General features: G+C 49.9%; 1 protein-coding gene across 1 annotated transcript; it reads right to left on the reverse strand.

Moving 5' to 3' along the window:
* Positions 1-4,678: 4,678 nt before the first annotated feature.
* Positions 4,679-20,228, reverse strand: Mcm2 (minichromosome maintenance complex component 2). The gene is made up of 16 exons (XM_031382520.1): positions 20,108-20,228; positions 18,805-19,037; positions 14,304-14,479; positions 13,910-14,170; positions 12,956-13,175; positions 12,657-12,864; positions 10,803-10,937; positions 10,037-10,228; positions 9,173-9,266; positions 8,566-8,816; positions 8,347-8,473; positions 7,825-7,937; positions 6,709-6,960; positions 5,880-6,062; positions 5,569-5,724; positions 4,679-5,323 (listed from the first exon to the last, which is right to left on the reverse strand). The coding sequence occupies exons 1-16, from the start codon at positions 20,111-20,113 to the stop codon at positions 5,213-5,215; spliced, it is 2,718 nt and encodes a 905-aa protein (XP_031238380.1). The 5' UTR covers positions 20,114-20,228; the 3' UTR covers positions 4,679-5,212.
* Positions 20,229-21,546: the final 1,318 nt, after the last annotated feature.

Raw genomic sequence — 21,546 nt, forward strand, 5'->3', positions numbered from 1 at the left:
TTACCTGCAGTGTCAAGTGTTAGAGTATCTGGTTTGGGAAAGCAGAGCAAGGTATGTCTAGGTCAGCATCTTCCCTATCTGGGCTTCTCATCTCACTTCACTATGGCACTCTTGGATGGACAATGTTGCCCTGAGTCTCTCCCAGATAATTCTCATTAGTTACAAACATGGTCTAGCCTCTCCCATCTCTGGAAAAACTTCCCACAAGACAGTCTGGTGCCCTGGGCAGAGGCTGATCCCCCTCCTGAGAACGATGGGAAGACACACATGCAGCATAGCCAGAGAGTTCTGCCTCATGTTGGGGTCTGGCAGGTACACCACTACGAGGACTACTGAAAAATAAGATGACAGTGGGCTAGAAAGATGCCTCAGCAGTTAAGAGTGCCTGCTGTTTTAGAGGGCCAGGGTTTGGTTCCCAGCACCCATACACCATGGAAAACTGCCGGAAACTCCAGTTCCAGGACAACTGACATCCTCTTTGGTCTCTGTACATGGATGCATACACATGACATATCACACACACACAGAGAACTACTTTTAAAGGTGTAAAAGGGGCTGTTTTAGCTAGAGTTTCTACTGCTATGATGAAACACCATAACTTAAAAGCAACTTGAGGAGGAAAGGGTTTACTTGGCTTACATTTCCACATCACTGTTCATCATTGAAGGAAGTCAGGACAGGAACTCAAATAGGGCAGGAACCTGGAGGCAGGAGCTGATGCAGAGCCTATGGAGGAGTGTTGCTTACTGGCTTGCTCCCCGTGGCTTGCTTAGCCTGCTTTCTTATAGAACCCAGGTTCATCTGTCCAGGGGTTGGCCTTACCTACATTGGGCTGGATCCTTCCACATCAGTCACTTAAGAAACTGTATTGGAACTCACTCTGTAGACCAGACTGGTCTTGAACTCTGTCTCCCAAGTGCCGGAATTAAAGGTGTGTACCACAATGCCCATCCTGCTAGTCCAATCTTATGAAGGCATTTCCTCAGGTGAGGCTCCCTCCTCTCCAGTGAGGCTAGCTTGTGTCAAGTTGACATAAAGCAGCCAAGCACAGAAGCAAATGAGATTTAGTCAATGGAGGAAACCACAGGCCCAAGTGCACATGCTTCTAAATAAGTCTCCAGTCAGAGCCCATCAGAATCCAAACTTTGTCTTTTCAAAAATTAATACCATGAGAATGTTGTGTGTGGAAGTCCAGGGACGTCCCACAGCTGGCAGAGCTATCACAGCTTCAAATGCATGTATTTATGTTTTTAAAAGGTTAAACGTGAATGAACTAAGTGTTTACCTAAGAAGCTACTTAAAAAAAAAAAAAACCACAGAAAACAAATCAATAAATGTCTACTGTTTTAAGAGAAACGACGAACCTGATAGAACCAATTCTGTTATTCAAAAAGATAAATGAGAGCCAGGCCCAGTGGCTCGTGTTTGTATTCCTGGTAATCAGGTGGCTGAGGCAGAAGATTGCTTTAAGTTCCAAGCCAGGGGCTGAGCTGGGCTATAGAGTAAGAGCCTGTCTCAAAAGTTAAAATCATGTGGCGCACATGGCCTTAATTCCAGAACTTGGGAAGCAGAGGCAGAAGGATCTCTTTTGAGTTCCAGGCAAGCCAGGAACTGGTCTTGTCTCAAAATAAATGAGTGTGTGTGCGTGCACACCTGTCTGTCTGTCTGTCTGTCTATCTAAGTAAAGCAGAATACCTAAAATAGCATCAGGGACATTAAGAAAACAATAGAAGTACACATTTGATTTTAAAAATTGTAAGAAAAACAACGTGATTTATGGATAAAATTTAAAGTCTAAATCAATGTTTCTCAAACTGGGCTGTGACCCCTTTGGAGGGCAGATGACTCTGTTGCATATCAGACATCAGAATCTCAGATATTTACATGACAATTTGTAACAGCAAATTTACAGTTATGAATTAGGGACCACCTCAACATGAGGAACTGTATTAAAGGGTTGCAGGGTTCGGAAGGTTAAGAAGCCACTGGTCTCAGTGATGTTGATGAAATGGCTCAGCAAGGCACCTGCACACTGTAGCACATACACAATAGTAAAACAAAAGTCTAAAGGAATGCCTGTGTGCAAGTGTGTGTATGCCAGGAGACAACTGGAGCACCACCCTTCAGGCCCTGTCCACTGTTTTTGAGGTGGGATCTTTCTTTGGTCTGGAGCTGGCTAAGCAGAGTAGTCTGGGTGGCCACCGAGGCCCAGGGATCTGCCTATTCCTCTCTCCAGTGCTCGGACAAACATTTTTATATAGGTTCTGAGACTATAACCCATGTTTTAAAAACTGAGCAACTGCCACGCATGGTGGATGGATCTCCGTGTTGGAGGCCACAGCTCTACAGAGCAAGTTCAAGACAGCCAGGACTACAGAGAGAAACCCTGTCTTGAAAAAACCCAAACCCGATAAGCAAAAAAATAAACAAACAAACACAAACAAAAGCTGAGCAATCTCCCCGGCCCCTGAGTGAATGCTTGAAAGTAGAATTAGGTTTAGTGAACTTCATCTTGGTAGTAGAAAAGCTGAGACCAATTGCTTTGGGAACAAAGGAGCCCGTCTCACCCAGCAGTCACAGCCTCACTTACACAATCTCAGGCGTGCCGCCTACAGCCATTCATTCCAGGTATTACTGTCACAGCTCAGCAAGACTCAGCTCAGGACATGACTGGTAGAGTATGAGAAAAAGACACAAGCCTTATTCTCTCAATTATGTGATTAAACTTGGCATCTCTATAAAAAGAGCAAACAAAACCTCTGCAGGAATAAAAACTAAGAGAAGGAAACTTCCACGATCCAGAAGAGGATCTCCCAGAAACCTACAGTCAGTAACACACTAGATTTCATGGGGTGTTTGTTACAAGGGTGCCCCGAGAGATCAAGTGAGGAGAGGCATTGCTAAATACCCAAACTGCTGATTTCTGTAATTAAAAGGCCACTGGATAAAGAAAACACGTGAAATGGGAAAAACTGCAAAGCTTCGGAAGCTGCTGAACAGAGTTCAAGGTTGGAGAGAAGCAGACAGTTGGCCAGCTAATGGTGACCCCTGGGAAGTACTGCCCATGGGGGATGTGGGTGGTGGTCAGTGCAGCTCTTGCAGAACATGAACAGGGCTCTGGCTTGAACACTGCTTGAAAGAGAGAGAACTTGCAGTCTTAACAGCACAATTAAAAGGCAGGAGAAAGCAAACCAGACCTGTCACCTGTAATGCAGAAGGGTCTGCAGCTTCCTAGGAAGGGGGACAATGGCTAAAGATGTATCTTGTCTGAACACAAGAGCCCATTACTATAAAGATGTCAGTTCTCTGTCTTGCCTTATTCAGGTTGCTTTTGTTTGTTTGTTTGTTTGTTTTGAGACGGGGTTTCTGTGTAGCCCTGGCTGTCCTGGAACTCACTCTGTAGACCTGGCTGTCCTCGGACTCAGAAATCTGCCTGCCTCTGGCTACCAAGTGCTGGGATTAAAGGCATGTGCCACCACCGTCTGGCCTTACTCAGCCTTTTGTTGGTGTGATAAATCACCTAGATAATTAGCTTCTAAGGAAGTAAGGCTTGGGGTTAAGTTCTAGAGACTTGACCATGGCCTGCTGGCTTGAGTGTGCCGAGAAAAAATTTTATAGCGGCAGACGTCATGGTATCCAGGAAACAAAGGCTACACTGGGGTCCAATAACCTCACTTCCTCCCACAAGGCTCCAAGTTGATGAATTAGCAGTGAGGAAGACTAGTGGTACACGCCTTTAATTCCAGGAGGCAGAGACAGGCAGAACTCCATATGGAGTTCCAGGCTAGCCAGGTTTACATGGTGAGACCTTGAACTGAAAAATGGCTATCTGGCTGGGCGGTGGTAGTGCACGCTTTTCTTTAACCCCAGCACTTGGGAGGTAGAGGCAGACGGATTTCTGAGTTTGAGGCCAGCTTGGTCTATAGAGTGAGTTCCAGGACAGCCAGGGCTGCCCCGAGAGACCCTGTCTCGAAAAACCAAAAAGGAAGGAAGGAAGGAAGGAAGGAAGGAAGGAAGGAAGGAAGGAAGGAAGGAAGGAAGGAAGGAAGGAAGGAAGGAAGGAAGGAAGGAAGGAAGGAAGGAAGGAAGGAAGGAAGGAAGGAAGGAAGGAAGGAAGGAGAAAAAGAAAAATGGCGCTGGGCGGTGGTGGTGCATGCCTTTAATCCTAGCACTTGGGAGGCAGAGGCAGGTGGATTTCTGAGTTCGAGGCCAGCCTGGTCTACAGAGTGACTTCCAGGACAGCCAGGGCTATACAGAGAAACCCTGTCTCGAAAAACCAAAAAAAAAAAAAGAAAGAAAGAAAAATGGCAGTCTCAGGCTGGGGAGATGGCTCAGTGGTTAAGAGTGCTGACTGCTTTTATGAAGGTCGTGAGTTCAAATCTCAGCAACCACATGATGGCTCACAACCATCTGCAATGAGATCTGACCCCCCTTCTTCTGGGGTGTCTGAAGACAGCTACAGTGTACTTACATATAATAAATAAATAAATCTTAAAAAAAAAAGTGGCAATCTCATTAGCAATGACCCTTAAGGGGGGCATTTAAAACCCAAAGTACAGGACACATCCACAAAGCAGATCTAACCACACCTACTTCACGTTGAAACTGAGGGCAGGCAGAAAGGGCCTTCAGAGAGCTCAGGGAAGCCTAGCTGGCGCATAAACCAGAACCACAGGAATAGCACTATTTAGGTTTTATTCAAATTTATTAAAAAATAAACTACAAGAAACTGTACAAGCAGTGAATGAAGGCACTGGCTAGGTGGGGAGCAAACCACGTGGAGCACGTGCCCTCGGCAGGCAGGGTCTTATGCTCCCCCGTCATAGACTTTGAGAATGTTCTGGCAAAGTTTGCACACACTTGTAAGTTGCTCTTTATCTAAAAGGGGAAGAAACAGCCCAGGGACATAACTCATGCCAAACAGCAATAGCTTTGGTCAGGTCCGTCACCTGCACACAACCCCGGCCTTCATGAGCCTTGGACAGAGGGTCTGGCCAAGAAGAGTGCGCTAGAGGGGGCTAGAGTGCACAGAAGAATAAATACAGTCATTCAACACTATAGCCTTGGCCTAGGGGCTCATGGGTAAAGATCTGTATTAAGTTATCACCCCGCCTCCACGGGGCATGAACCCCTGGTGGAAGTGGGAAGTGAAATGGGCTCAGAGTGGTGACCGAGCCTCATCCAGACACAGAGGGTCCTGTGCTGGCTGGCCTCAGAACTGTTGTAGGATCAGTTTGCGTTTCAGGTCACGGCTGAACTTGTTGATTTTGAAGAGGTCGCTGTCATAGAAGGCAGAGAGGTTGTGGATGTTGATCTGCCTGGCCTGGAGAAAGAGCGGCATCAGAGCCATTAGCACGAGAAGATGCCAGCCCTCGCCTTCAGAAGGGCTGTCTTGGTTTAGCACTCCATTCCTGAGCTTCACCAGCTTCTTAGGTACTCAGACCAGCCTGCAGGAACCGGTTTTCCTGTGCCATCTCTAGCTCAACTGTCTGTTAACTGATGATACACCAAAAAAGGCCAAGAGCTCCCCGGAGCAACAAGCCCCGCCCCTGCCCTGTTCTTACATACCTTGTCCATCAGGTCCTTCTCAGGTATTTCAATGGTGTCCTGCTGGGCCCCAAAGCGGTTGCGTTGATAGGTCACCTGCTCAGCCACCAACTGCTTCAGTATGAAGAGCAGCAGGTCATTGTTATCTCGCCGGAAGGAGAGATACCGGGCAAAAGTCTGTGAGAAGAGGGCAGAGGTCAGAAGCCAGCTCACTTGCCAGTCTTGTCAGGCAACCTTCATGGCTTTAAGGGGCTCCCCTGATATGCCTAGCCTGCAGCTAAGCAAGGCTCCAGGCCATTTTTCCAGTGCCTAAAACCCTCCGCCACACCCACCTTGCGCATGCTGCGCATGACACTGAACTTTTGGGTGTCAATGAAGCTCTCCAGCATCACGCGGATGGCCATGTTGACATCGTCTTCCATCACGTAGTCCCGCAGGTGCATGCGTGCATGGGCCTCTGCCATGCGGATCATGGATTCGATGTGGCGCACTGTGATGGGAATACTGCCTGTTGCCTGCAGAGAACAATGTTGAGGCTTTCCTCAGGAGGAGGAGGAGGAGGCAGAAGGTACCGGAGGCAAATGCCAGGCAGCCAGAGCCAAGGTGGCCAACAGAGCAGCATCTCCAATGCCAGGTGCAAAACCTGACCTGTGTGGCCGCCACTGGCACCACTGGCTATTCTGCCCTTAGCTTGTATCTCTCTGGTCAGTTGCACCTGCATCTAGCTTACATGGAGCATTATGTGATCCAGAACAATGAGAGTGAAGCCATCATTTCTGTATGAACCAAGATGGTGGATAACATTAAAATAGAAAAGACAAAAACAAAACCCCCCAAATGAAAAAAACCCAGCTAGTTTCTTGGTATCTTGACTGTAAGATAGCCAGTGGCCTTGCGATCTGGTACCAAAACAGAGAACTCAAACCAGCTAATACAAAACTTTAGCAATCAAAAGACTATGACACTTTTGCACACAAAGTTCATCTGTAACTCAATGGTTAAGACATGGAACGGCATTTTTTTTATTCCCAGTGCTGGGGAAGGTACCATGCCCATGCAAGGCAGGCACTCACCACAGAGTGGCGCCAAGCCCCTCCTGCCTGCCTTGAGCACCCCTGGGTCTGGGTCAGAAAACAACCATCGCAGTGCCCACTGGCTCACCATGGACTCCTTCCTCAGGTCACTGTACATCCTGGCCACTTTGTCCTGGTCCATCTGGTTGAGCTTTGGATGGACCCTCTCCTTCGCATAGATGATATACTTCTTCAGCACCTCCTGAGGCAGGGGCTCCACGCCATATGTGTTAGGCATGGCCAGCTCTAAAGTGCCACCGCTGGTCAGCCCTTCGTCCTTCTTGTTGCTAGGGTGGTGTCTGACGTGGCTACCAACCACAAAGCGGGCCAGCATCTCGTCCTAGGACAAGAGACCAGGAGAGCACAGTAAAGGTGTGGATAGGAAGGCAGGAAAAGCTACACATCGAGGAGAGTGACTGCCACACCCGACTGAGGCTAGGCAGGCCCATGAGCGTGCAAAGTAGTGCTAGACTTAAGAGAGTGGGCAGGAGACAGCCGTGCACCAGTGACAAGCCCAGCTACTCAGGAGCAGAGACAGGACTTGAACCCAGGAATTGAGAAAAAATTCTTAACTCTTAAGACCCAAACGGAAATAAAAACAACAACAACAAAAAAGATAATGGAAAGTAATAAGCTAAGGGAGAAAAATGGAACCGCAGTGAATTGAGTGGTCAAGAAGCCTTTCACCACAGGAAAATCTAAGAGGCATCTGTGAGGGAAAGAGGGCACTCCAGGGGAAAGAGCACATCTAAAGCCCGGGGTCATCTCTTTGGAGAAGAGGCAATGGGCTCATTTAACACGAAGACAGCAGCTGCAGAGTTGGCTGGGGCAGTGCACAGCAGCTACTCCCTACCCAGCAGGTGCAGGGTGGATGTGGAACATGTGCTGGCCACAGAGCAGAGCTTTTGTGAGTCGCCATGGAGGACAGGTGCCGTGTAACTTATTCTTTTAACTGACAGGCAAATAAGCAACTAATCTAGACAACAGCAGTCCCTTGGGTCAGAGGGCAGAGCTAGAGGAAGGGATATAGGACAGGGTATGGTTTGTGACTGGACTGGGTAGGCAGCCAGGGAGGACCTGGAGAAGCCATAAGAGCTCGGGATGACACCTGGGTATGAGGACATGTCCACTCAGCACACAGCACAGCCCAAGCTTCAGGCAATGGCCCAGAACCTACAGGTGGCACCAGGGATATGGGATGTACCTGAACTGGATCAACAGTGTCCCTCACCACACACAGGACATCAAAGCGGGAAATGATGGGCTCTGTGAGGTCTACATTCTCTGAGAAGGTCAGTGAAGGGTCGTAGCGGCCCCCTGAAAGATGAGGGGGCAAGCTCTCAGTGTGTCCGTCCATCCGTCCGTCCACCCACCCACCCATCCAGGGCTCTGGAACCTTTTCCAGGACCAGGGTGCCTCTAGGGCAGAGGTGGGGGAAAAGGGAGGGGATTGGTATACTATGCCACATTCCATCAGAACCAAGCTGCTGCAAAGCAAAGCCCGACTCTGATAAGATAAATGGGCCCCTGGGTGCTAGTCACCTACTGGCTGGGCATGGGTGCAGCTCCAGCCCCATTTGGACAAATGATCAAAGCACGCAAAGGTGGTGTAAGGAACAGACGGACAATCACCCCGGGTTCCTTCCTCCTCTGCCCCCATCTGGTAGGTCATGCTGGATGGGGCTGTATCTGCTGCCATCCCCAGGCCTGTACTACAACAGGCATACCTATGGGGTTGGCAGCAGCTATGACGGTGCAGCGGGCTTGCAGGGAGGTAACGATGCCAGCCTTGGAAATGGAGATGCTTTGCTGTTCCATGGCCTCGTGGATGCTGGTTCTGTCCTGGTCATTCATCTGCACAACACAGGGCATCACAAGAGGCCTTGACGCTCCCTAGGAAAGTCCTCCCACCACCGAGAGCTCAGCCCCAGAGCCCAGACACCCACCTTGTCAAACTCATCAATGAGACACACACCGCGGTCGGCCAGAACCAGGGCCCCAGCCTCTAAGGTCCACTCTCTGCTGACAGGATGCCGCTGAACATACGCTGTGAGACCCACGGCTGATGCACCCTGGCCAGTGGTGAAGATGGCACGGCTAGATACTTTCTCGATGTATTTCAGGAACTGGGACTTTGCTGTGCCAGGGTCCCCGCATAAGAGCACATTGATGTCACCTCGAACCTTGTGTTTTCCACCTGCAGGAGAAGGCAGGGATGGGAAGATGTGTGCAGACAGGAAGGAGGGCCAGAGACAGGCTAGATCCCTCTGACTCAAACCTGTTCCTCAGCAAAGTAGGGGGAGCCCACCCCCAGGACCCTAATAAGCTGAGTTCAGAGGAATGTGCTACGGAGCTTTGCCACACAGGCAAGACAGCACACATATCACAAAACCCTGAGTGGTGAGGTTATAGCCTGAGACCAGACCACAGCCAACCAGCAGAGACAGCCCATCCAAACGGACCAGGGCGTGTATATTCCACGCTCCCTGCAGCCTCTTGTTAACCCTATAATCCCCTCAGTGAGAGCTGGCAAGCGGGGGGAGGGGGGCTCACCTGGGTTCTTAGGCTCCCCCCCAAACAGGGCCAGAGCCAGGCCTCTCTTGATGTCTTCATGCCCATAGATGGAGGGTGCAATGCTGGCAAAGATCTGAGGGATAGAGGGAGACCCGTGAGACTGAACCTAACAGGCAGGTAAGACATTTAAGTTTTCACCTTGGCTTCTCTCAACTACCATCAGGGCATGAAACCAAATGAAATCCTTCCTCCCCAAGCTACTTTTGGTCATGCCCCCCCCTTTTAAAAATATTTATATATATTTATATACGAATACATTGTGGCTGTCTTCAGACACACCAGAAGAGGGCATCAGATCCCATTATAGATGGTTGTGAGCCACCGTGTGGCTGCTGGGAATTGAACTCCTTCAGGACCCCAGAAGAGCAGTCAATGCTCTTATCCACTGAGCCATCTCTCCAGCCTGGTCATGGTCTTGATAGAAGAAGAAAGCCAGAACAGACTTTTCCCTTTAGAGCACAGATAGAGCCACAAATAAAATCTCACTGAGAGGCTCAAAGCAGCAAGACTGGCTATGACTGACAGCTATGATATGGGGCACAGAGCAGTGCTGGGAATGTTTTCCCCAGGAGCCATGATCCTATTCCCAGATACTCAGTTTGCAGAACAACCATCAGGCCAGCAGGGCTTGGTACCATATACAGTAGGCTGAGCCTTTGCCCTTCTGGTATACGAGATCTTCTGTCACATCATGGAGGCCCTTCCTTAAGTAACCTTTGATCTTAAGACTTCCAGACTCCAGACCGAGCTGGGGCTACTGTCCCCTTTATCAGAGCCTGCCATGAAGGCCCATATTCTGAGGCCCCTCCCAGCCTCAGAGTGTAGCCCTGCCCAACCACCTGCCTTCTCTCCGATTTGCTGATCCTTGGAAAGACTGGTGATCATCCTCACGTCCTCATCAGTGAGCTCACCCACAGCTACTTTGTTGTCCTTCTTGGCAACATGGTTGGCCAAGATGATAGTGGCAAAGACTGGAAAGCCATTGGCGGTGTTAAGCGAGCCATCATAGTTATTGTGGTAAATGCCGGTCAGCTCCTGGGAAGGGGCGGTCACAAGTCAGAGGGTGCAAACCTGAGGTCCTGAGCCAAGGTAGGGCCCACATCCATGCTGCTTTCCCTATCTCCACGCTCCCCACGCTGCAAACAAGATGAACACCCCAACAAGCTCAGAAACATGAGCTTTGTCCTACTGTGTTTTACACGGGAACGCAAGGGGCAAAGGAAGGAGCTGGCTACTAAAGGCTTCATCCTCAACTTGGCACAACTACAAAGTGTTAGTGAGGTCATTTCAGTTGTGCCTTTGGGAGGAGCTATCTAGACCCTGACACATCTCCCAGTTCTCTCTGCTTTCTGGCTCCATGAGATGTGCAGCTACCTCCACAGCCACAGGCACAAAGACCATGAACTAAGGCCTCTGGCACTGACCCAAGATAAACCTTTCCTCTTGTACCATCAACGTTGCAAGACCAAGTAGCACCCGCCGCTCCAACCAGCAGGAGAAAAGCTCTCCTCCTGACTCAAGAGCCGGTGCCAGGCTGAGCTCACCCGTGGACATGGACCCTACCTCCAATGGCCACAGCAGACACTACCAGTTCCTAACATTCACTCACTATCTCGTCTCCCGGCTTGCAGCTGTCCACCAGATCAGCAAGGAGAATGGCATCCTTGGAACGGGGCAGTCGGCCAGCCGCCACCTTGCCGGGACTCTCCTGGATGCGGATTCGTTGGTAGTTTTGATAGATGGTCTGCACAGGACAAAGAAGATCATGGTTCCTACACAGCTAACTGCTCTCCTCAAAGCGTAGCTTTCCCATGTGCTCTGACCTTACTGCAGGCCAACCATGACCCAGCAAGCCTCTTCACCCGCCACCATCCCTAGGCAGTGTCTCTAAGCCCCAAAACCTGGATTCACCTGTGTCCACACCTTAGGGTGATCCTCGACAGAAAGGAATGCCGAGCTTTAAGCATGACCTTATGGGGGTCAAGCTGGGCCATGTGTATGCAGCAGCACCAACAAACACCAGAGCAAGACCACATGGTAGAGAGTGCCATGTGCTGTAACATCCCACTAGTTCATTTACTATCCAAAAAGGAGACAACATACTATAGTCTGGGCTGCAAATGTCCCTCACGGCCTATTTGTAGGGCACTGATTCTTCAGTCCACACATGAGAGATGATGGAGCCTTGTGGGAGGCCATAGGTCACAGAGGTAAGCCCCTGAAGGGGACTAGAGGATACTGGCTAATCTCTTGTTCTCTTCTGTGCCTCTGATGTGAGGTGAGCAGCTTGCTGTACCACACACAGGCCCAAAGCCACAGGGTCTACTGACCCCAAATGCGACTCTAAAACCAAGCCATAAATCAACTTTTCTCCTTCAAGTCAATGACACCAAGGGTTTTTAGTACAGGCACCCAGAGCTGACTAATCCACAAGACACAGGGCTAAGAGAGCACACCATCAGGTATGGTGGTGTACACCTCTAAGCCCAGAGCCCTAGAGGTAAAGTTAGGTAGGTGTCTGTGAACTTGAGGCTAGTCATAGCTACACAGTAAGGCCCTGTCCCAATAAAAGAAGCACACAATCTCATCTATATGCTTGCCTGATCCTTAGGACACTGCTGCACAGGAGACTTTAGACTACAGTCAAGCCTCCAAACACCTGTTTTTCCATAAGAGAGCCTCGGAACCTCCCTCCCACAACGTAATCAAGACTAAGACCCAAGGAGCGCACCGGGCAGCCAGCAAGGCTAGCACACACTTGACCCCACTTGCTAATCCCCACACAGTACAGCTCAGTGTCCTAGGGCCAGAGTCTAAGTTTGAGACACAGCTAAGGTGGGGCTGCAAAGGATGGAGGGGACACGGCTAAGTGCAGCCTTGGAGCTGGGTCAGCCGGGTTAAAACAGGCCTGGACTTGAAGATTGTCATGGGCAACTTCCTGGCCAGGCAGCTCTAAACTAGACAGCTCAGAACCACAGACAGTATCAAGAGTGCTAACATTTCCGAAGCCAGGCAGTAAGGGGTGGGAGGGGCATCTGCAGAGGAAGACAAGCACAAAGGTATGCATGCTACACCAGGATTTCAGAGTCCAGAGGTACGTGAGTCTCCCGAGCAGGGCTCTGCAGGATCCAAGGTGGTTATAACCCTGGCTACCCCCACGGAAGGTACCAGGAGCCAGTCAGGCCCACCAGAGGAGTCAACAGATGGCTTCCAATGTGATGGGCAAGTAGTGCTCTACTGGGGTGTGGGCAGGAGGAAGTGGGCCCTGCTTGCCCTTATCTTTAGAGGTCATAAAAGTGGACACACCAAACAGGATCACCTAGTTTCAAATATACTGAATTCTTGAAGACACAGGGCCAACCTAGTTCATTCAGCCACGTTTAACTGCCTCCAAGTCTTCTGGCCCTGAAGATGGGCTAGGTCTCGCACACTAAAGACAGCATGGCAGGTCTGGGTTACTCACCTCCTCCATGTTGATCTCAAAGGGCCCAGTTGACTGGCACTCAGGGCAGGAGCCAGGCTTCACTTCCTGGTTCTGAGACTGGCAGAAAGGCCCCAGTATAAAGTTGCACTTGCTACAGTTATACTTGACCATGCTGAGCTGAGGCAGGACTCCGGTGCAGCTGGTCACCACGCCGCTGGTACGGATCAGCTGGTTCAGGTGCAGCTGCCTACGTTGGGAGGTAACAAGCACACGAGAGGCTATGGGGCTACTTCCTTCACCACTCTCTGGACGAGGCCCCGCTCTCTCCCCCTGCTCACCTCAGTGAACGCAGCTCCTCCACCAGAGGCAGGTGGGAGATGCGCACATGAATGTGGTTGGTGATACGGTCATATTTAGGGTACATGGCCAGCACGACCTCCAGAGCGGCCTCATCAAAGATCTGCAGCAGCTCAGCCGGTGCCTCCGGCAGGAAGTATGCCAACACGTGTTCCCGGGCTGCCAGGTCTTCATAATTTACCACCAAACTCTCACGGTTCTCTAAGGAGGACAGTGGGTGGGACCGAGACATAGCCGAGGTCATGAAGGTAGCTAACATCTTAGAACCTCGCTGGTCAAAGCCCTCTACCCAAACCAAACCTAAGAGGGCCAGAAAGTCAAGTTTGCATCCACGACTTGTGGCTGGCTGTACCATAGAGACCCAAGTGATAATATTAACAACATACAAATCTCTGGGGATGTCATTTCCAGGAGGAATCGAGCCCTCAGGTTACAGAGCAGTGTACCACAAGCCATAGGGAAGCTACAGAGGAGCTACAGCCATCGCTGGAGGGGCTGCCACAGCCCCAAGCTGTCGTACCCTGTAAAGCCAATGCTGTCACGCAGAAATGCTAGCATTTTTGGATCAAAGGTGAAATGCACAGGCTGGGGAGTGGGTCAGTGGGAGAACACTTGCTTAGAATGTCCTAGGCCCCGGGTTCAACCTGACTCTGCAAAAACCAACTAATTAATCAACCAACCAAACCTTCCAAAAACCAAAACAGGGCAGTAATACATTTTTAAGCATGTCCCCAAACAGCCCTGCACTGGTGCAGATGTAGGAGACCTCGGGTTCCTCAGGTTCTGTCCTTGTCACCAATCCCCGTGCATTGTGTGTTCACTGTGGTATAGCAAAGCCAGCAGGATACCAGGCTACTTTCACCCCTTAGTGCCAGGACCTCACTCAACATGAACGTGGCAACTCTGAGCCTCGCCCCAGCCCATCAGAAACATACCTTTGCACATATCACTGATGCGCTCCTTGAAGACGTTGTGGCCATGGCTGTCCACGTGGGTGCGCAGGAAGTTCTTGAAGCGGTGGTGGATCTCCAGCCTGGGCCCTGCCATGCTTACCCACTCGCGCACCGAGTGGCCCTTGAGGTCCTCCAGGTTCTCAATACTCTCGATCATCTCTTCATCCTCCTCGCCATCCTCTGTGGCGCGCTCTACGTGGCGGCGCTTACGAGCAGGCCGCTCCTCATCTTCCTCGTCGCTGTCTTGGGTAGCAAAGCCCCCCCTGTGAGCAAGCCTCCCCCAGCATCCTCCGTACAACACTTGCCGCCCACGTCTTCCCCACTCCCGAGGCTTTGGAGGTCCAAGCGGCACCTTTGGGATGCCCATCACACATACCGTACAGCAGCCCCCGGCGCATACGTCCCAAGCCTCTGCCAGCCTCGCGGTCCCGCTGCCTCATGGCCCGCTCAGCTGCCTCCCTCTGACTGGCTGTCAGCTCCTCCACATCTTCATCATCCAGGGCCAGTCCCTCTGCTTCGTAGACATCGAGCTCCGGAATGGGACGGTAGTCTCTGCAAGAGGCCAACAGTGGGCAATGAGTCCCCAAACAACCCATCTGAGAATCAGGTCTACTCCACAGGCTTACAAGGTTCTTGCTGGTCAGATGCAAAAAGGAATATGAAAGTTTGAAAAATATGATTTAGGGACTCTATCAAGGAGGCACAAGCCCCCAGGATGGAAAAGGAGGTCCCCCGTCTGTGTGCATGAGGTACACAGCCATGTGAATCTGGGCAGGAGAGTAAGTCCCACATCCACAGCGCCACCTGCTGGTGGTACATGATGGATATGGCCAGTGCTTTCCCTATATGCAGTCTCCCAACCTATTCTTGAGAAAATCAACCAACAAAGTAGAAAATAAAGTCATTTTTACAATCTCCAATTGGCACCATTTTCATCAGAGAGTAGAAAGCATGAAACTCACAGCCAGGGAGGAAATGGGGAACTCATGACACTGGACTGAAACTACGAAAACCTAATAAAGGCAATAGAACATGCTCTTTGGATAACAAATGTGGTAAAAATCTCTAGAACAACATGACCGCAGTGGAAATGCAAGGTAGTAACTGGCTAAGTCTGCTCTCAACAGTGTGAACACATCTGGGGCTAGAGATGGTTCAGTGATTAAGAGCCATGTACTTTTTTTTCTTTTTTTGGAGACAGGATTTCTCTGTGTAGCTCTGGCTGTACTTGTACAGGAGCTCAAGAAATCTACCTGTCTCTGCCTCCCAAGTGCTGGGATTAAAGCTGTGTGTGTGAGTCACTGAGCCTAGCTCACAAACTGTTCTTGCAAAGAATGAGAATTCAATTCCCAGCACCCATACAGGGCACCTGCACTTTCTTTCTTTCTTTTTTTTTTTTTTTTAATATTATTTATTTATTTATTATATGTAAGTACACTGTAGCTGTCTCCAGACGCACCAGAAGAGGGCATGAGGCTTCATTACGGATGGTTGTAAGCCACCATGTGGTTGCTGGGATTTGAACTCAGGTCCTTTGCAAGAGCAGTCAGTGCCCTTAACCACTGAGCCATCTCTCCAGCCCCGGCACCTGCACTTTCAAATGTACATACCTACCTATACCCCTATATACATAAAATAACTTTTTAAATTAAAACAACAAAACATCCTAACCAGGTGTAGTAGTGCACACCCTTTCTCTCAGTAGCCAGGAGACCGTCAGGCAGAGCTGAAAGTTTGAGGCAGTCAAGGCTACAGAGTGAGAGGCAAACTTTAAAGGGGTTAGCAGTAACATCCCAGGGTGGTCGATGGATAAACCCACATGGTAGATTATCACACAACCTTAAAACAGAAGGAGACTCTGACAGGTGAGGCTGCATGGATGACTCTTGACATTTCACCAATGGATTAAGCCATACCACTCCCATGGGGTCCAGAGGGATCAGACCCAGGAAGACAGACAAATGGGGACAGGGAGCCAGAGTTTTGGGGGGGAAGGGAAGATTAAGTTTTGAGATGATAAAAAAAGTTCTGGTGGGCCGGGCAGTGGTGGCACAAGCCTTTAATCCCAGCACTTGGGAGGCAGAGGCAGGTGGATTTCTGAGTTCAAGGCAAGCTTGGTCTACAGTGAGTTCCAGGACAGCCAGGGCTACGCAGAGAAACCCTGTTTCGAAAAATCACAAACAAAACAAAACAAAAAAAGTTCTGGTGGAATGATGCAGATGAATGCCACTGAGCCACACATTAAAAATGGAGAAGACGCTTTGTGGTGTATTTACAACTGAGGTGGGAGAGCTGGAGAGAGGGCTCAGTAGGACCGGAGTTCCCAGCATTCAGATCAGAACCAACCTGTAGAACTCCAATTCAGGCAGGGGATCTGACACTTTCTCCTGGCTTCTGCGAGCATCTACACACTCATGCACATAAACACCAGACACTCAAGTATACTCAAGGTTTTTGTTTGTTTTTGTTTTTGTTTTCTAATGGGGAATCTCCAAAGAGCTCCTAACTCCCAGTAAGAAAATGGAATTAGGGGCTGGAGACGCATCTCAGTGAAGAGCAATGGCTACTCTTCACGAAGACCTGAGTTCAATTCCCAGTACCCATGTGGCAGCTCACAACTGTCTGTAACTCCAGTTCCAGGGGACCCAACACCCTCACAGATATACGGGCAGGCAAAATACCAATTCACATAAAATAAATAATTTTTAAAAATTTAATTAGAGCTGGGCAGTGGTGGCACACACCTTTAATCCCAGCACTTGGGAGGGAGAGGCAGGCGGATTTCTGAGTTCGAGGCCAGCCTGATCTACAAGAGTGAGTTCCAGGACAGCCAGGACTACACAGAGAAACCCTGTCTTGAAAAACCAAAAAAAAAAAAAAAAAAAAAAAAAAAAAAAAAAAAAAAAAAAAAAAAAAAAAAAAAAAAAAAAAAAAGAAAAGAAAACAGAATTAGAAGCCAAGACCTTGACACCAGAAAGGTCAGAGCGCAGATCCCAGGTATCCAGGGATTACACCTTCTCTATCTATCTATGCCTTCTCCCCAACTGAACACAGCCCAGCCAGGCTGCCTGAAAAGGTCACACCCACTGGCTCACACCTGAGCAGTCTCTTTCCAAGTGACCACCCGTTAGGTCCTGGAAGGAAGCACCATCTAACAGAGTTTCAAAACACCAAAGGCAAAGCAGGTAGAAGTGCAGCCTGGCTGTATGCAGAACGTATAGACCACATTCTGACCCTTAAAGGATCTCGGTCACCTGAGACACTACAGAGAAACAAGCCACATAATCTGGGTTTCATCAAGTTTCATTTCCAGAAAGCTGTCCTCTGACCTCCACATGCATGCTATAGCATGTGCACACATACACAAACACACAGTGAGTGATGTAATGAAATATTTAAAAAAAAAAAAAAAGACATTTAAAAATGCCTGGCTGCTCTTGCAGAAAACCTGGGCTCCATTGTCGGCACCCACAAGGTAGCTCAGAGCCATGTTACCTCCAGTTTCATGGGGTCTGACGTCCTCTTCTGGTCTCTGCAGGCATAGGTATGCATGTGGTAAAACGCTCAATACATTTAAAAAAAAAAAAAGAAGACTGAAAGTCTGAAATACCACAGAGTGATATGTTGGCACAAAAGGATGAACAGCATTATTCCAGTTCCCGTAATATGACTGGAACTGGGATCTACAGGCAGAAGAGACCACAGTGGGGTGATAAAAATGGCGCTCAGAAAGTCTGCACGACTGTCCCTGGGCTGAACATCTATAAGGATAAGGCTTATAGTATAGAAATTAGCCTCTTTCCACACAAACCCTACGTCAGATGGTCCTCAGACATCTCCAAAGTGTCTCTCACTTTAAAGAAGAAGTTATGAGAGCCAGCTCAGTGGTAAAGAGCACCGACTGCTCTTCCAGAGGCTCTTGTACCTGTCACTAGTTGACCTATGGGCAAGTTGCTACACTAAACACGTTACACCGTTACACCTTTTCTGTTATGATAGCCATGACAGAGACGACCAAAAAAAAAAAAAAGCCTTGCTGAAGGAAGCCACAGAAAAAAAACAGAAAAAAGCCAGGCAGGAGTAGCAAGTTCCCATGAGAGGCAGGGCTACACAGTGAAACCTTGTCTCAAACAACAACAAAAACAACCAAGCAAAAACAGAGGTACAAACCCAAGAATAAGAGAGGAAGCGGTGCAGAAGGCCCTTGCTGTGTGTGAGCCCTTGCTGCTGAGCCCAGGATGATCAACTCCTTCCGTACATGGACACTCATTACAGACCTAGTCTCTTCATACCTAGCCTGGCAGTGTTTAGAGCAAAGAACCAAATGGTGCAGAAAGTCCATGACAGTCCCTGTGATGGCTCATACCCCTCAGATATCCCCTATGGAAAGGTACAGTGCCACAGGATCCTGAGTGGTCACAAAATTGGCACCACATCCCAGCCGTAACCGCTGGTAAGGCTCAATCGGAGATCTACCGACCCTACGGGCAAAGCTGACACTGCTTCATACAGCCTCAGTCACCTTCTGTGTGGCTGCTTACAAACCTAAGCCTGATGCAGGCTGGGTGCAAGTTTGCTGTCTGAACCATTTCTCTGAATTGGCACCACCCTTTAGGGCTCTTCAGATCAGACTCTATGGGTTCCCTTCTCCTGGGCTGGGGCTTGCCTGGGCCTTAGGGTCTAGTCTAAACTATATAAAGTGAGCTAAATGCATCTTCACTGTGGCTGAAGAACAACCCCCACATCCCAGCCAAGCCATATTCAAAGGAGGCAAAGTCACCAGGTTGGTCAGACACTCATGGGTCCCCAAGGCCGAGCCCACCAAACACCAGGGTTCTTCTGCTGAGCCACCTAACCACAGCCTAGACTGTAAATACCTCTCCATGCCATCACCAATGAGTTCCTCTCCATCCTCTTCTTCCTCCATGGGCCCTTCTGTGCCCAGCAGCCCCTCAGACTCATCCTCAAATGGAGGGAGATCTCTGCCAGGGCTGGAGGTAAGGGCATCGGCACGTCGGGAGCTGCGGCCTGGGCTGGAGGTGAGGGGATCACTGATCCGACGTCGCTGAGGAGCAGGGCTAGAAGCTGCCGAGAAGGACTCAGAGGACTCCTGCAAGAGAGAAAGTCTGCCATCAAGTCACTGGAGGGACACAGGCTGGCAGCCTCCTGGTTCCCATGGGGCCTTCCCACAGTCTGTCTCCTGTACACTAGACACTGTTCTCAAGGACACAGAAGCCCCTCAGATCACTCTGTGTCTCTCTTATGAAAAACCCGGGGGCTATTTTTTATAACCTGTTTTTTTTTTTCAAGACAGGGTTTCTGTGTATAGCCCTGGTTGTCCTGGAACTCACTCTGTAGACCAGGTTGGCCTGGAACTCAGAAATCCGCCTGCCTCTGCCTCCCAAATGCTGGGATTAAAGGCGTTGCCGCCACCGCCACTGTCACCACCACCTGGCGTTTTATAACCTGTTTTTAATCTATTTCCCACTCACTCCAAACCCCACACAATATGCTGGGTGCTGGAACATGAGGTGAAGATTAAGAGGCATCGAGGAACACTATTCTAGAACTAACTGGTGGAAAGAACAGATCTTTAACTTTTAATGAGTCACGAAAACACTAACAGTAAGCGTAGGAAGGCCGGGCCAGATGTCACAGGCATGTGATCCAGAATACCTAGAGGTTGAAGCCTGAGGATCTCCAAGTTCAAGGCTAACCCGCACTACAGAGCGAGTTCAACCCCAGCCTGGGCTACTTCTGAGACCCTTTCTACTTCTTTCTTGCTTTTTGAGACAGGGTTTCTCTGTGTAAGTCTGGCTGTCCTGGAACTCACTCTGTAGAACTCAAAAGATCCGCTTGCCTCTAGCTCCCTAGTGCTGGGATTAAAGACATACGCCTCCACCGCCCGGCTATGAGACTCTCAAAGAGAGTAGGGGTGCATGCAGCTACGTGGTAGCCTGCTTTCCCTACAAGCGCGAAGTTCTGGGTTCCATTTCCTGCAACCTCACCACCAAATGTGCGTGGAAACCCGGGGCCTAGGGACACATGAGGGGAGCACGGACGATCCGTCCCGGGCTGGCGCAGGTAGCCCCGCACGCAGGCCTGCGACTGGAGGAAGATATCGACCAAGCAAGCCTAGATCGCTGAGTACCGCCCGCCCGTAATCAGCCCACTCCTCACCGCCATGCCTGCGCTAGCTCCACCGCACCAGCTGCCACAGGTTTTCGCGCGAAAACTAGACCACGTGACCCGCCCTTGCCCGGGAAGCGCCCGGCGGACACAGACGTCACGACGTTCTCGCCTGGGCGGAAGGAGAGCTAGACTGTTTGGGCACGCCCACACCATGAAGCCCCGCCCCGCTCCCTCGAAACCCGCCCACAGCTTTCAAAAAGCTGAGCCCACGCCTCCAGTACACCTAGGCTTAACCCTTCAGCGTTTTGGTTTGTTTGTTTATTTTAGTTTTTCGAGACAGGGTTCTCTGTGTAGCCCTGGCTGTCCTGGAACTCACTCTGTAGACTAGGCTGACCTCGAACTCAGAAATCCGCCTGCCTCTGCCTCGGAAATACTGGGATTAAAGGCATGCGCCACCACTGCCAGGCATAATAACCCTTCAGCGTTTATCACACTAAGGCAACGAAGAGGGACTTTGGGTCACTTGTGGCTCTGAGGACCAATCCGGCCACTTGATGCAACTGAGACTGTTTTCTGATTTCTTCCTGACTTGGTATCAACCTCTCCCAAAACACTAAGGTTCCATCCTTCAAGCACCCAGGCTGCTGTGGGCTTCTTATCAAAGTGGGAATCGTACTTGCCTGCAGTTGGCAAAGGTACGGGGAGGATGTTCGGAAAGGACGAGGGCCATGATCCAGTAGAGTGCAGGCTGGAGCATATATAGGACTACCACTCCCTTGGTTCACAGGCTGTAATGTCCAGAAAAGGTGGGAGAGCTCAGATTGCAGATTAGCAGTCTGTCTAGGAACTGGAGCTCTGTCCTAGCATGAGGTCACCGGAGGGGTTTGTGGGATCTAGGTGCAGGATGAATGAGTAGCTGTCACCCGGCATTGTGGGCAGAGACAGGCTGGATGCTTCCAATGAGAGGGCCGCCTGTTCCTACAGTCCTGGGCATCAGGCTCTCAGCCACAGGGCAGGTTGGGACTTCTGCGGTGTGTCCAACATGAATAATTCCATACAGAACCTAGTGCAGGGCAGAGAGGAAATCAGGAAGGAAGCTCAGAAGGTGGGATCTGCGGGCCTTAGAGTACAAGAGATACCCCTAGGTGCTAAAGGATGTCTTAGGGAGATGTGTTAGTAGTATGGCCTCTGAGACAGGACTCCACATCCTCTTTCCTGCTGGAGCTCCCCCCTCAAAGCTGGATGACACTGTGCTGCCCAGAGCAGCATTCAGATGCAGGAAGGTACTGCCAGAGACTCAAAAATAAATAAATAAAAAGCCTATCATGCCACCAGGATAGGATATGTTCTTTGAAAAGCTGACTGTGTCTCCTGCAAGCTTCAATGATGTGACAAACTCTAATGATGTGACAAGTCCCCAGTTCCTCAAAAAAAAAAAAAAAAAGAAAACTACTGGCAGGGTGTCATGGACAAGATAAATCAGAGCC

This window comes from Mastomys coucha, unplaced genomic scaffold (assembly GCF_008632895.1).
Source record: "Mastomys coucha isolate ucsf_1 unplaced genomic scaffold, UCSF_Mcou_1 pScaffold20, whole genome shotgun sequence".
In the NCBI taxonomy this organism is placed as follows: domain Eukaryota; kingdom Metazoa; phylum Chordata; class Mammalia; order Rodentia; family Muridae; genus Mastomys; species Mastomys coucha.